This window comes from Micropterus salmoides, unplaced genomic scaffold, assembly GCF_014851395.1.
Source record: "Micropterus salmoides isolate LMB-PRFRI ecotype aquatic unplaced genomic scaffold, ASM1485139v1 Ms_hic_scaffold_6, whole genome shotgun sequence".
Taxonomy (NCBI): domain Eukaryota; kingdom Metazoa; phylum Chordata; class Actinopteri; order Centrarchiformes; family Centrarchidae; genus Micropterus; species Micropterus salmoides.
This window is the reverse complement of record NW_024044348.1, coordinates 19,164,399-19,177,166: the sequence shown is the minus strand read 5'-3', so window position 1 is coordinate 19,177,166 and position 12,768 is coordinate 19,164,399. Positions and strand designations below refer to the sequence as shown.

The following is a 12,768-nucleotide window of genomic DNA, read 5'->3' as shown; positions in this document are numbered from 1 at the left end:
ATTAAACATTCATTATTACACGAGCACAGTTCTCTGTGAAGATTTTACAGATGCGTTATACCCTACACATTTTTTCTAACTATGTTCTACGCATCTATTAAAAGGCCAATAAAAAAACACAGGTTTAAATTTTGATTCTTCCCTGGAAGTAAACTGCACAAAACCTATAGTGGTAGTTTGGCTGCTGAGCAATTTAGGAACAACACCTGTCAGGTTTGTATACAAACAGTATCAGTCTGGTGTTACTTCATGGATGGAGCAGATGGTTACAGCTGTGGTGCTGTTGATGGACCACAATGCATTTCGACTGCAACGCTCTGATTTTTATGGATGTGTAAATGGTAAAGCCAGAGATAGTTAGACTAAACCCAGAAATTATGGAAATTTCTTTCAAAATAAAACAATAATTGGTCGCAAAAAAAAAATTGCATGAAAACAAATCAGATTTTGGCATATGTGTGCAATGTGCTATAAGCAGGAGAATTAATTTGACATTTGACAGAGTTTTACAGTGTATATTTTAATCTCCAAATGTAACCAGTGTACGGCAGACTTTTTCTTAATTGTAGATTTATAGATATATTTATGTATTTATTTATTACAATTAAATGAATGTTTTTAAAGCTTCGTACAGATACCACCACAGATGACGTGACAGTCTGACGAATTACTTTTGCAGTTTGGTGCAAAATTAAAGTTTCTAATCAGTTTAAATTTGGGCGATGACGTTTTATTGTGAAGGATCGCCGGATGTGTGTGATGGCCGTTGCTGTTAGCCGAGCCGTTTAGCTTCGCATCGGTACTGATTTTCCAGGTTCGCAGTAACGTAACATCCGTGATGGCAGAGAGAAATCACTTCTCCGAGTTACTTTAATATGCTCCCTGTTGAGGGGATAAGGGAACCACCGGACCAGTCTCAACATGACCACCGGCTTCAGCTCCGGTTCTTGCAGGTTCGCAGATTATTTTGTGATCTGCGGACTCGACACCGAAAGCGGGCTGGAACCCGACGAACTGTCCGGTAAGCACGGCAGCCATCGGGGTAAATGTCGGGCTGATGCTGTAAGCAAATAAGGCAGGAAGGAAGGGGTGTTAGCTGTAACATCAGGTCAGCGTTGTTATTTAATATGTACTGTATCTTAACGTGCCTGTCTTTTATTTATTCGTATAACAAAAAGTAGCACAGATAACACACAGCGGACATAACGTCAGGCCTAGCTCATCTCCTCTCAGCCTGTCTGTAATGCTCGATGAGGATCGAGAGGATTACTGGCTTTTTATGTCTCTTTAATGCACTGACATGAATCCTAATTAAAAGGTTTTCGATTGATTCGCTACTGATTTGAATACGCTGCATATCAAAATTATTTTTTATGTTTGTACTGCGCAGTAATAAATATTTCATGAGAGCAACACTTTTCTTGCAGTCAGTCCAGGCACTGATGTCGAAATATGACGTTAATCACATCTTTAGATGTTGTCATAGTGGCTCCCTAGCTGTCATTTATAGGAGATCAGGTATCAGGGCAGCAACACACATGGGCAGATAACCTGTCACATGCCGAGGGCAAAAAATGTAGAAAGCCCTTGATACCCTCTACATCCACCAGAGATCCACACTGTGCATGCAAGTATCCTCCTTAGAGGGCACACCCTTTCTTTCAAAAACAATTATATAAATATCTTAAAGCAGTACAATAGGATGTGACACACCTGGATCCTGTTTTATTCTGGGACTGTGGCCCTTTCTGTTATGATTTTGCCTGCAGGAGCATGTGTTTTGATTACAAGAGAGAGTATTTGCATCTGTATCTGCATGGAAAACTGGTCTGTCCAGGGACCCTGGATAGTCTGGGCCCTGAGCATGAACTGGCATGGCAACAGTGGCATTTTTTTCTCTTATAAACGCACACATTTGGTCATAAATGGGAATATGTTTTAGCATCAGTCAGCGGGGCTGGGCAGTCTAACAGCATTGTTGGATTAAGACACGCTTGGAGACAATACTTGGGTTTACCATCTTCTCGATTCTGAGAAATGATGAAGACACTGAGTCCATTTGTTAATGTGACAAGCGAATTCCCGAATACGAACAAAGATGTTTTTAAAAATACGGTGAATCAGTCGCTCTGTCAAGCTGGTGGGTAGCTATGACAACTGACAGAAGCAGCACATGACAGGTTATAATACCATTTCATCTCGAAAGAGCAGGTCCTAACAAAGACATCCATTTTCTCGGTCCAAAAATTGTAAATGACTTCTCTCAAAGGGCTCCTGTTCCTTATTTGTTACTTGAAAACAGTTTTTATCTTTTGAGCCTAGACTGGGTCTTCAACAGGTACGGGCAAACAAGTTTCATAAGATGAACAACCCATGTGGATTTTCAGTTTTTTTTTAACAAAAATCATATTTTTTTCAGTACAGCTGCAACGATTAATCGATTAGTTGTCAACTAGTAAATTCATAGCCAACTATTTTGATAATCAAGTCAAAATTCTCTGATTCCAGCTTCTTTAAAGTGAATATTTTCTTGTTTCTTAACTCCTCTATGACAGTAAATTGAATATCTTTGGGTTGTGGGTAAAACAAGACATTTGAGGACGACATCTTGGGCTTTGGGAAACACTGATCGACATTTTTCACCATTTTCTGACATTTTAAACGACCAATCGATTAATCGAGAAAATAACTGACAATGGAAATAATCAGTTGCACCTCTAGCTTCCAGTTAGATCAGTGAGATTAATGAGTAAAAGTGTTTGTTGTTGGCCATGTATCGTCTTAAGTGTATGTTGAGACATTCACTGTTGCATGGATACGAAACATTTTGATTCGGAAATCTTTTTGAATCCGGAATCGATTTGGAATCAAATCATGAAACACCGAAAGATTTATGCCCCTACTGAAATGTATTAATGGATCCAATCACATGCTGTGTTTACAAACTGTGAATGATGCTGAGAGTTGGAAAAATATTATTCTTAAATGTTCATGCCTTTTAACCACTGTAATTGAAGACGGTTGTGAATGAAATGTAGGCTTTTGGTTCTCTGTAACGGATGGTTTCTAGAGTTGTGTGGCCAATATAGTTTGCCCTAAAGGTGCTTCCACCTGTGTCTTGAGTATTTGTGTCCTTTGGGAGTTGTGACAGACCCAAGATATCACCGGATGTGGGAGCTGTATTTGCTCAATAGCAGTGTTTAGACTTTAAAAAGTGAAGATTTGTGTCTGTGTATGTAAAGATCTGAAATGGACCTGTGTGAGCTGACAGGCAGGTTAGCAACTTAATTCTCATTTTCTCTCTTTACAAAGACACGTGTTGCAGTATGAGAGTCCTACCTGAAGAGAGGCTGTTAAGTTTTCATGTTGCACGAAATGAGAACCACATACAACATTATTTATCAAATTGGGTTGGACTTAATGATGAATTTAGCGCGAGGATACACATGTGACAATGTCTGGTTTTCAAAATAAGGTGTCTTTACAGTATGGAAATAAGATAAGTAGAAGTATAAAACATATTACGTGTCCATTGAAAGTAAATGGACACATGTAATTTACTTTACCGGACCCTCTCGGGCCATAGTCTCTCCAAATCCTGTGGGAAACCCTGAATAAAAAGCACATTTTGACTATTTAATTTATGCAATGGTATAAAAAAAGGCAAAATAAATGGATAAAAAAGGATAAAAAAAAAAAAAACCTTGTTCCCCCGGTATTTGGGGAAGTTTTTCATAATATTTGGTTTCGGCTTTGGCCAAGAATTTTTATTTCGGTTCATCCCTAGCGCCAACGTTTCCCCCACTAAATAATTTCAGGGTTTCCCATGGCAACACTGCTGCTACTTAATATCCTTAGAGAAACTCTCAATGTTAAACGGAAAAAACAGGTCTACAAAGACATAAAATAGTTTTAGCTCAAATTATATACTTGCATAATGATGAATTTACATTCAAATATTATGTATCTCACAAAAGATGACATTTTCGCTCATGTTGACGGTTGATATGCTTCAGTCAGGCAAACTATTCGAGTACAAATCTGCTAACATGCGCTGGCCTTAAGCCTGTTGTGTCTAGGTGTATAAGCTCTCGTTAACCCGGTCACTACTGCTGTACTCTTCTGGTTTTAGACCACAATCCAATTAGTTCAGCCATTCTTACTCGTTTTTAGTCAACTGCTGTTCACAACACAGTGATTAATAGGCTTTAGTGAAGAGTCTGTTGTATCTCTTGCTTCTCTGTGTGATTTATCGTGACTCTGCGGGTAGTGAGAGGCCTGTAGAGTCGACTGCTGTAAGGAATTTCTTTCCTCCTTGAAGCAATAACTTGCCCAGAAGATCTCAATCCCTGTACTTCCTATTTTTGCTTCCTTTAATTCAAGTTCCTGTTTAGAGTTCAAATTTGCTCAAAATATATGAAATGAACAGAAGTCCAAGCACTATTCTGTTTTAAATTGGACACAACCAAAAGCTGAGCGCATGTATATCTAGTTGACCAGACTACGGCCATGTCCGCACTAATGCGGTTTAATTTAGAAAGGCGTCTTTTTCCAGTCTCTTTTGGCCATCTCTCCACAGTGGTTTCCCCTCAATGTCAGCCTTGCACCAGTGTGAACAGAGAAAACGTGTGTGATTAGCATTCTCCAAAACGTGGCTGGTTAGACAGCAGCTGTTGTTCAACTCTCAGACACTAGCATTATCAGCTGCGTGAACAACGTGTTTGTTTTTGGCATATGCAGATGACACAAATTAGTAGATTTTGTAATGGCCCATAGATTGGCTTCCCCTTTCACCTTTAAAACCATCTAAATAACCGTAGCTAGATTATTATGTTCTCAATTGACCCTTTGAAAATGGACTTAATGACGCGGAATAACATTTTTCCTGTTGTCATAGATCTGCCATTAGATGTGTGACAGGGGTTCTTTTAGGTCTTTATGATTAGACATAATGTAACCGAGTGAAAACTTGCACAGCAGTACAAACTGGGGTTTTGTGGTCAAACGTTACTGAAGCTGTTCTACTTACTTGCACCTCGCTGCTGTTTACTGTAGAAAGAGGTTAAGAGCTTACCCTTATCGACTTTCAGTTTTGAGAGAGGAAATGGTGTGGATTTTCCATGGTTATAGGTTACATACGATTATCTCAGCAAAATATCTGCTGTTGGTATACGGAGGAGCTCCTTTTCATTTAAATTCAAAGATGAGGACATAAATGCAAATTGTTCCTGTTGTTGCCGGCATGAGAGTGTCATTGTCTCATATTTGAATCTTTACTTTGGATGGGATCCTTGTGTCTTTTTTCACAATCATGAAATCAAAAGACTTCACACGCATAACCTTTTTGAAAAATATTTGAATACCAGCTTTGAAAAAATGTGTTGGTCCATCAGTCGGTCACTTGACACCAAATCAATTGAATTGATTAATAACTTAAGTCATTCTCTGGTTCCAGATTCTCAGATGTGAGCATTTGCTGTTTTTCTTTGTCATGATAGTAAACAGAAAATCTTTGGGTGTTTGGACTGATGGTTGGGTAGAACAAGGAAATTATAATCTATTAATCGATGAGTTGGTTGATAGAAAATACATTGTCAAGTATTTTCAATATCCTTTAATTAAGTCATTGTTTTCTTGCTGGCCAACTTTAATTGATTCCAGCGTCTCAATTGTTTAAATTGGCTGCTTTTCTTTGTCATGCATGAACATCTTTGGGTTTTAGAACAAAACGAAACTATGGAACAGATGACTGAACATTAGTTCAGTTATTATACGTCCAATAATTTAAACATTTAGAAGGAATTAAAGTAACCTTGCCTCAAACTTTGCATACAAAACTGTTTGCTGTTGATTGATACATGGTGCCAGTAATGAGCTAAATCAAACTCTTCTCCAGTGATTTAAGAGAATCGAAAGTGTTCCTCTCTTTTAATATAGTGCAAATGCTGTTTCATGTACAGTGAAAAACAAAGAAATGACCAAAACTTTCTTAAAGCACAGTGTTCAGCAGCAGAGTGAGGACCTGATTAGCATATGTATGACACTGCAGCCTCACAGGCCACACTGGAAACACAGGGAGCTGAGGGACATAAGTGCACTCGCACACAGGCTCCACTTATTCAAATGCTAAATATCCTTTTGAATTTCCCAGGCAGCCTCTCCCACAATCCTACTTGGCAAACAAATGAGGATGAATGGCTCAACGTGAAAGCTGGCTTTAAATGCATAATGTGGGCTTTCATATTTCCAATGTTTATTTATGGCCCCTGTAAAGGGTCTCCTGTCAGTGTTTTTAAAAATCTGCTTAAAAATGAATCGGGGACATTTAGAATGACTCATTAGAGATTTCAAAGGGCTTTAAAGCTGCAGTTTATCTTGATCTTGGCCACAAGTGCGGAAATAATTGCTCTTAGGGCTGTGACTAGTGATCAATTGTATTGTAGATCAAACCTTTTGTTTATCAATACATCAGAGTTGGGAGGTGTAAGGAGCCATTTCAGCGCCGCTGCTCTTAGAAGTAAAGGTCCCATTTATTTTTCCCATAGACAATGTTCAGTGACTCACAGTTGGAGCATTTCTACCACTTGGATCGGCATGAAACTGACGGTTTGATCGTCAGTACAAAAGTACTGCATTAGAAAATATCTGGTTCTTTGATGCGAAGTCGCAGGTCCAACGCGGTGGATATTAAAACGTCGGGGGAGAAGTGAACTGTGACCACGACAAAGGTGCATTTTGGCAAGAAACTATCAATTTACTTTTAGATTCTGGGCGATTTTTGGATGAATTCAGCAACTCAATTCATTTTTCAGTGTCCAGTTCATAATTTTGTCCTACAGCTCTGATTGGCTTTTCTCTTTGTGGCAGTAGAGGCTCATGGGTATTGTAGTATTAAGCCATATTAAAACATGATTTCTTAGAAACAAAGCTGAAACAGTCTTTTCACTGCTGTATTCAGGTTAAATTTAATGTGGAGGAAACTCCTGAGTTTTATTTACCTACATAAACTGATAATTTTCATTCCCAGGTGAGTAATGTGTGTTTTCCTGGCTAAACTTAATCTATTGCTCATCAGTGCTGTTCCCTTTGGGATGGCTGTCAGGCACTTAGATGTGCTCCTGATTGGTGAAGGTTTACATTCTTTCCCTGTGTATTTTCTGTAGTCAGGTTTCTATGCAGTCCCGTGTCCTGTCGCTGCTCACAGATGTTTTGTGAGCTGAATTTTCATTCGGTCACGTTACATCAAATTTGTGAATCATTTAAAGATTTCTCATCTGCAGCATCTTCCTTTTAGCTGTAGATGTGTTATAGATAGACATCTTTGTTTCTTATTTCAAGTTCACAATGAAAGACCCAATCTGTATTTGTAGTTTGTTTTTTTTAACCACACTGACTTTATGTCGATATGTTGATCTTTTTTTACTGCCGTGTCTACAGACATTATGGACATGAACAAACTTTAAACAGCATCAGAAAATCTACTTGCCTTTTTCACCGCAGACATTGTGACTCGTAAAAGCAGGGAAAGCACAGGTGCAATTGATAACAGTAATAACGGCTGCAAAACTGACACATGTTCTCTTTCTTGTATGACTGTGCACTGTGAAAATGGATTGTTATGAAGACTTAAAGACTTACAATAAAAGTATCTAATGTCTTAGGTATAACATCAGATTCAGAAAAGCAGTTTGTTTTCATAGTGTCGGTAAGACTTAGTTTAAGGTTAGTTTAACCAGGTTGGCAGCTAAATGGACATTTTTGCAACACTGAACACAGAATTTGCTGCCAAAGTAGTTGGTATAGGTGTTAATTTGCTTAAAGCCAACTGTGAGCAAATCCAGATATAAAAAGATACATTTCTGAGTTTGAGGAATATACAGGTTAACATCGTGCTTTGCCAACAAGGGGTTATCCTTCCTTGATGTTGTCAGCTAGGTGTTTTGTCACAGGTTCTTTGGCAAGACAATAATTTCCTGTATTTTTTATGAACAGGGAGTTTGAGACTAATGTGCTGAGCTATAATCTGTGGGTTGCCAGCAGGTCCAGTTCAATTAAAGGATTTCCTTGACATATTTTTTTACTTTTATTTTGGCAGTTTGCCTGTAAGTGGTGTTACCACCCTGATCTTGATGAGGAATGACAGCAAGGTTGAAGTGCCAGTTGAGGAACCTTTCCCACACTGTAACAAGTGAAAAAATTATGTTCTGTCAGTGCCGGGTCCTCGCGTGGGGTGGGGATAAGTGTCAATGTTTTTCACCGCTGCGCTATTTTGAAGCGTTAACAGTGTCTCTATCACATTCTGCTGCAGTCAAGTCGAGTCATGTTTGAAGATATAGCTTTATAGTTGGAGAGGCACGTCCCTTTATGTCTGAGCCTAGTGGGCCATGCTACAGTAGGTGTGAGGGTGTACGAGCACAGGAGGGGTGCAGAGCTGTGGGCAGTCCCTGGCTTACAGGACAAGGGAAAACGGCGAGGAGCCAGAGCTCGATGACGCTCTACTCCCACTGCTACCGGTTCACACATTCTTGCCATCACGGTCCATTTGTTGAAAAAATCTGACTGATTAAGAAAATGTTTACAGGAGAGTTTGTTGCTACTCATGCTGAAGAACGCAGTCCCCTGTTGGCTTGTATTTAGCACTAATTACCAGGTGAAGACATTGGTTTAAAGGAACACTTATGTAGTCTCAGCCGGCTGGGCACTGGAGAAAGAAGAGGCAGCAAACTGTGATAAACCAGGTCATCCTGTGTGGAAAAATAAGGATAAGGTACAATGTCAGCATCTTTCTTCTGTTTTAATTTATTTGTCCCAGAGAACAGACTAAGTAAAACTGTTACAGTTGAGGCCTACGCCACTATGGTTTTACCAGAATTTAAACTAAAAGGGAAATATCTCATCTCTTTCCAAATTTTCTTGGATATGCTTTTGTTTTCATTTTCATATTACACTTTCCAATTGAAGCTTTTGCATCTAGGCTTTTAGTTTTAACATTTACATAAAGTTTTTTCTGTTTGAAAAAATCCTTCAATAAAAATCCACCTTCCTTTTTTCACTTTCACAAATACAGTTTCAGTTTTAACATTTAATTGTGGTGTGGTTTGGGGTGTCCCCGTGGCTTAGCAGTTATGACACTGACCTTAAACCACAAAGTCCCCTTTTTTCCTGACATAAGAATAATGTCTCTAATAAAGGCATAAAAATGTTTTTTAATAATGTCGTAATTGTACAATATGACAACAGTTTATCTGACATTCTCTCTCTTGTCTAGTCATCTTTTGTTTTCTCAGATAGATAGATAATCACAACACTCCTGTCAAACTGAGTGACATTGCAGAGGAAACCTTTTTGTTAAGTTATTCTAATCATTTATTCAATTTAATAATGATTTATCCTTATGAAAACACTGTATTACGCTTTCCTTACTTCATGTCAGAGGGGAATGCGTTGTGCTCACTAAGGTTCCTGTAATGTGCTGCCTGCAAATGCTGTGATAATTACTTTATGATTTTCACAATCAACAAACTTCCCTGTAGTAGTGTAGAGGCCTGCTGCGTGCAGATGGTGGGCTTGAGTTATGCAAATTGAACATCCCCTTCAGCCATGATGCTTGAAAATCTGATTACTCAGAATCATACGGGAACAATAATCGAGGCTGCTGGTCGAGTAAAGCAACACGTCGCCTTGAACTTGCTCCACTGCCACAAGCTTCCAGAAGTTTGTTGCGTTATTGCAATACTTTGCCGTGACTGAGTTTACAAACAGCTTCAATCACGTCATCGTGCTCCATGTCTGTTTTCACTCTCTCGCTTGGAATTTGACCTACATGCACAAGCTCACGAGCAACGGAAGTTATTTTTTTATGTCGGCATTTTTCTTTATCCTCTTTGAAAAAAGTCTTTAAAAACAATTCTAAGCCTTAAAATATGGCAATTAAACGTCAATTCTCGGGTCAACATCGAATTATAAGAAACCTTTCCCATCCCTTCCAATCATAATATTCTCACTGTCTGACCTATCTTTGGCTGCTGACGTTTTCATAGTCTGGGTTGCCTTCCTGGCCTAGTTTCTTCCCTGTGGGCAGTTTGAATATGAAAGTAACCAACAGATTAAACCACATAATCCTTAAGACTTTTATTCCCTTGCCAGGATTCGTTTCACTGTCCTTATGTGTGAACCTTATGTGAACTTGTTTGTTGCTCCACTCGACACCTCCCTTAGAGAAGGATTAGACTGTAGGCTTGCTAAGGTGACACTGAACCACTGATACACATTTGGAGTCAGATATTGTCAACCAACCTCTTACATGAATAAAGACAGAACATCCCCAAAATTTCAACTAGGATTCTCAGTAAACGCTTTCCAAGATTAAACATTAGTGTCTTGTTCAAATACATGCAACAGAGAGAATTAATGTAATCATCAGGGAAGGGAGTTGAGAGAGTCATCATTTCTCATCTTCGTGTGTGTGTGTCACTACTGAGTCATACTGAAAGTGCAATAAAAATTCATTGTCTCTAGGTAGTCCACAAAAAGTCCAGTGAGGAAAGTCCTAGTTTCACATCTCGCAGGCCACATCAGCCTGAGAGCAGTTTTGGTTTGAAGGTGATGTGGTGCAACTAGAAAAGAGTCGATGGCATGTGTCACACAGCTCACATTTGGCTTTGACATGCTGCATGAATGGGTGTTTCTGCCAGCAGGACTGATTCATTGTTGTTTGGCAAATGTCATGCATGAAGAGGACAGCAAAAAAAAACATTTCCTGGCTGCAAAAAGGGTTTCTTTTCTTTTTTTAATGTAAAATGTTAGATAATCTAACTCGCTCTTGGATCTGCAATAAGACAGTCTGCAATATTAGAGCAGCCATTTACTCAGTGTACCCCATGACTGTCTGCTGATGGAATTCACTTTCAGATATTTATTTACAGTGAGATTAAAAGGGCAAACTGTTGAAAATACTTATGAAGTATGAGCTAACATTACTCTATATCTTTCTTTGTCAACATTCCTTAAAAAGACCAAAACCAAGAATGGGCTGGTTTCTCAATTTCCAGCTTTCTTAGCCCAACTGTGGCACTAAGCATTAATTTCTACTAAAGAAATAAATCTTCAGGTCACAGAATCAGTAACTCCCCAAAACAGCAGGGCACTGTACTTTTAGCAAACTTTACTCAAATAGGAGTAAATAGCGCATCTGTTGGGGACTAGAGGAAGATTACTACACTTAACTAATAAACTACGGTACCCATATAATAAAGAAACATGTCAGCCAGTGCACCGATATGAGTCTTTAAGGTGTTTATTTAAAAATGTTTTAGCACAACAGTGGAGCTCTCAGGCACAGAGGAGTAAGATATATCACTCTTCGGCTACACAGACAATACTTTTTTAAGATCAATTCATTGTCCATTTTGGTCTTTTTATTGGATTTGTTAACAGTAAGAAAGGTACAGCATATTGCCCGCCTTATCCTTTAAATAACAGCATTTATAATGACAGAAAATATTGCTACCTTAACTTTTCATCTAGTGCCGTCATCGGGTCAAAATTTCAGTTTGCCTAGTACATCGGCCAAAGACTGAATACCTGCAGAACTCAAGACATTCGCATCATCCTCAGCTGTACTTTGTGTTCAGTGCTAATTAGCTAATGTTAATGTGCTAAAATGCTAAACTGCGCTGGTGAACATGGAAGACATCAGCATGATAGTTTTGTCACTGTGGGCCATGTTAGCATGCTGACATTAGCCTCACACAGCCTCGCAGAGTTGCTAGCATGGCTGCAGACTCTTTGTGGTAACAATGTAACTAATACAAGCTGTAGTATGGATTTGCATGATCTCTAGAAGAGGAGGAAACGTTGACACACAGTACCTCTGTATCCTTGTATCATAACCCCACCAGCTGGCTCGAATTAGCATACCCACCTGACACGATAATGTCCTGTGTCTGTGTGCAGCTTGTTCCTCAGAGCAGAGCTGTCAGGATGTGTTTGCACAAAAACTGAGAAGTGATGCGCTACCCATCCAGAACCAGGCTTTTAATTATATTTTTGTTTTATTTGTTGTGTAGCTTTATGCCAGTATATAGAAGCTACTAAATTCAGAGATGGGGCCAGAGGAAATTTGGCAGTTGAAGGTAACCCTCCCACCACACACACACCTCCCCTCTCTTAACCTGAGCTCAGCTGTAACGCTTCAACCTTTAACCTGGCACACCTTGTTTTGTTTTTTCCCCCTCAGCAGCCCTCTTTTGTTACTTCAAATTCTGAGTTCTCGCAGTTATTTTTCTGCCCAGGTGTGCAGACTTGCCCTCTCTGTTTTGCGCACTCTGATTTCTCTCCTCCTGGTTTCTTTTTCGCCCCTCCCTCTCCCTCACATCCTTCAGCAGCAGCTGAACAATGAGTTGATGTTTGACAATCACTGCTTCTGTTTCTCTCTCACACACACACACAAACCCAGTGCTGCCTGCGCCGGCATTGCTTGGTCAATGTTTACTCTCCCCCTACATTCTGAATGACTTTTCAGTACTGCCTTGGTGTGTGCATCACTTCTGCTTTACTCTGGGTTCAAATCAACTCAGTTTGTGCTTTCTATGATTGATTATTTTGTCCGTTCCCTTTGTATTGCCATTAAAGCTGTCAAGAAGCATTAAAATGCGTATCTATCCAAGATCCATCTCACTGATAAATTATCTATTTTGGAGTATTGGATGCTCCCTGTTTGAGTATTTTATTTTGCTTTTTAGAGCAGAATGCAGATGACAGCTTTAC

The 12,768-nt window shown here is 39.2% G+C and overlaps 1 protein-coding gene across 1 annotated transcript in view; it reads left to right on the top strand.

Annotated features, from left to right (window-relative positions):
• The first annotated feature begins 777 nt into the window (after positions 1–777).
• dennd5a (DENN/MADD domain containing 5A) overlaps positions 778–12,768 on the top strand; it is a 40,949-nt gene continuing 28,958 nt past the window's right edge. The window contains 2 exon segments of the mRNA XM_038701028.1: positions 778–1,021; positions 12,069–12,134. Coding sequence (XP_038556956.1) covers positions 922–1,021; positions 12,069–12,134 — 166 coding nt within the window. The 5' untranslated portion in view covers positions 778–921.